The sequence below is a fragment of the Crocuta crocuta genome, unplaced genomic scaffold (assembly GCF_008692635.1).
Source record: "Crocuta crocuta isolate KB4526 unplaced genomic scaffold, BGI_CrCroc_1.0 scaffold866, whole genome shotgun sequence".
In the NCBI taxonomy this organism is placed as follows: Eukaryota; Metazoa; Chordata; class Mammalia; order Carnivora; family Hyaenidae; genus Crocuta; species Crocuta crocuta.
In genome coordinates, this window is record NW_027531900.1 from 832,240 (window position 1) to 835,321 (window position 3,082).

Genomic DNA, 3,082 nt, shown 5'->3' on the forward strand with positions numbered 1-3,082 from the left:
CAGCCCCTTGTCCCCATCCAGTCACCAGAGCCAACACCCAGGTCCGGGGTCCTGCATGGCCTCACCCGCCCCTGTCCGGGGAACGGAGCCCCTCCCCACCAGGAGGTAAGAACCTGGGCTTAGTGGGTCTGGGGTGGGTCCAGTGGATACAGCTACAGTTGGAGCCTGGAGATGAGCACAAGGTCTTGTCCCAGATTCCAGATGGCAACTCAGAACAAAAACAGTCCGTAGAAACTTCTGGAACTTTTGGAGTTGAGAGATGCCATTGTGCCATCCAAGGTCCTCTGGCTACTCCCCTCCTCCCCCCGAAGCCTGGGGTTTGTTCCACGCCCATCATCTTCATCTTGGGGACACTGGCCTATCCCTTCAGCTGGGGTGTCTACGCCTGTCTCACCTGCCAGCCTCAGGCTCAGGACCCCAATGTGGACACTTTCCCTGTGGACACGGGAGGGTAAGTGTGCAAGCCCTAGAGGGCAGGCACCGCGTCATCTCTGGGCACCATTGTCTTCAGGACACAGCCAAGGACCACACAGCTGCCGAGATGGGGTTCTACCTGCCCTTCCCCCGTAGGCATGGGCACCGGGCACAGGCCGGGACCCAGGGGTCCCTCTCCCAGTTACCTCTTCCCTCAGCTCCTCCCCCACAGCTGCTTTTTGGGGAAACAAGCACACTTGTCAACCCAGGGATCGCCATGAGTTTGCATTTTCCACGGGAGGTTTCCGGAGATGCCAGGGCAGGCCAGCTCCAGGGATGACGGCCGCCCCCAGGTCTCAGGGTGGCGGGCCACATGAAGGGAAACAGGTGGGGGCAGAGGCCACCAGCTCCGGACGTGCTGTCCCACCCCCACGCAGCCAGCTCATGGGCTGAGTCCCTCATCGCAGCACCCCGGCTCGATGCCACGGGACAGCATGGCCTGCGCTCCCTCTCCACCTCTGTGCTGCGGGCCCCGGTGTGTCTCCACACCGGGCCTCGGTTTGCCCATCCGTACATTGGAGACACTCCTGTGAGAACCCCAGCAGGCCTGGGATGGCGCTGCTCACTCCGCTCGATGCTCTCCGCCAGAACGCCCCATGAATTCGCCACTTTGTGGGAAGGCGTCACATACACATTTCTCTCTGGGACATTCTGTTGGGTTGAGTGAGCATGGCTGCTGGAGCTTGGCCGTGAGGATGGCGGGAGCCTCCCTGAGCTGAACGGAGCCCCCCACAGCCGTGACCTTACAGGGGCCCTCTTGACTTCGCTCGGGGCCCGGGTGAGGGACCCCCAGACCTGTCAGGCCCCCGGCAGCGCCCCAGCGCCTGACCAGTTCCTGTGCGAGCTGCAGAGGCGGGACTGGAGGCCGCCTTCCCACCGGCCCGCCAGACCAGGGGTCTGGGCCCTGCACCCGCTCTGGACTCTGACGCCAGGGGTGCCAGAGGTTCTGGAGCTCAGCCCCCGAGGCTCAGCTGCGCGTGTCCTGTCCCTTCTGTAGCCGCTCTGCCCGTCACGAGGGGGCAAGTTCTCGATTCCCTGGTTAAATGTCTCTCTGGGCGGGTGTTCTCCACGTTTGTCCTGCACCCTGACAGACACAGCTGGGAAAAGGTGACAGATACACCATGGAGCAGGTGACAGACACCTGGGGAGGAGTGGTGGATGCACCCAGGTCACAGTAAATTAGGCCCCTGTGTGCAGGTGCAGGCACGCCGGCTCTCAGGGGGTGACGGTGTTTCGGGGGGGTTAGAATTTTACCTCAGCTGAAAACACCTGCTATGTTCTGAACATTCGTGTCCCCCCAAAATCCATAACGGTGAAACCTAACCCCCAGGTGATGGTGGTAGCAGGTGGGGCCTGTGGGGCCATTAGATCATGAGGATGGAGCCCAAGATGGGAGTAGTGACCTTATAAAAGAGAGCCCAGAGAGCCTACCACGTGAGGGTACAGTGAGAAGAGGAAGCTGGTTCTCACCAGACCGCGAATCTGCTGACGCCTTGACCTCCGATTTCCAGCCTCCTGAAGTATGTGCGTGTGCAAGCCACGCAGCCTATACCTTGTTCTAGCGCCTTAACCGAGAGCCCCTCTGAGGAAACATCCCACAAGCCTGTGGCAGGGAAGGTCCTGCTGTCATCTGCCACCCGAGACCTGTGAGGCCGCTCTCCTCAGGGCCCTGTGGTAGGTGCCCGCCCCTGAGCCAGGCCTCAGGGGCCGTCCGGTGAGCTGCGGTGGTCCCGGGCTCCCGCGCCCCAGCTGGGGCCAAGCAGGCTTCCCCTGACTGCCGGCTTCCTCCTGTCCGTGACCCGCCGAGGCCTTGCCCCTGAGCCCAGGCTGTGCTCGGGCCTCTCCCTGGCTCCCGGCCTCGACAGCCCCTCCAAGACTGGCCTCCATGCCTATAGCTGAGATCTGCGACGGCCCCGGCTGCTGGCCGGGCCCACCTCCCGACTGCCTGGCCCACTGGTCAAACCCTGAAAGGCCCCCCCTCCGAGGCTGAGGCTCGGAGGCACAACGGGGCATCAATGCCTAGGCCCAGCGCCTCCCCCCAGTGGGTCCCTGCCCTGCCTACCACCGGGTCGGTCAGTGCCGGTGACCTAAATGGATGAAGTCCCTTGGGGCACGAAAGTCACAGCATGTCACAAATCCCCCCGCTCCCCCTACCGTGGCCACTCCAGGCCCTCGCCATTTGTCCCTGTATGTCCACCTCCACACATCTACAGCCAGAACTACTCATGAGCCATGCCTCAGCACCTCGCACGTGCTGTGCCCACAGCTGGAACATTCTTTCCTAACCCCCGTGGATTTATCCTGAAGACTGGTAAGATGTTGCCTCATCCAGGAAGCCCTCCCAAATACTTCAGTAGCAAGAGTAGGTCCTTCTGGCCACAGTGGTACAGGAGTGCGGGGGCTGGGACAGGCTGCCTGCGGGTAGAGGATCGTTCCCGGGATTTGAGAAGTAACAGAAGTGTGAGGATCATTAAGGAGAGTGAGATGAGGTATGAGAAGGTGTGAGGAGGTATCTGGAGAGTATTGAGGTATGAGGTGTGAGGCGGGGGTGAGGAGCTGAAAGGATGGTGTGATGGGAGGTGTGTAGAGCCGTGAGAATGATGTGAGG

General features: G+C 61.7%; 1 protein-coding gene across 1 annotated transcript in view; it reads left to right on the top strand.

Annotated features, from left to right (window-relative positions):
- The window catches only part of CARD19 (caspase recruitment domain family member 19), a 24,923-nt gene extending 23,452 nt beyond the window's left edge, over positions 1-1,471 (top strand). The window contains exons 10-11 of the mRNA XM_077773951.1: positions 312-451; positions 1,288-1,471. Coding sequence (XP_077630077.1) covers positions 312-451; positions 1,288-1,471 — 324 coding nt within the window. The remainder of the gene's footprint in view (positions 1-311; positions 452-1,287) is intronic.
- The last annotated feature ends 1,611 nt before the right edge of the window (positions 1,472-3,082 follow it).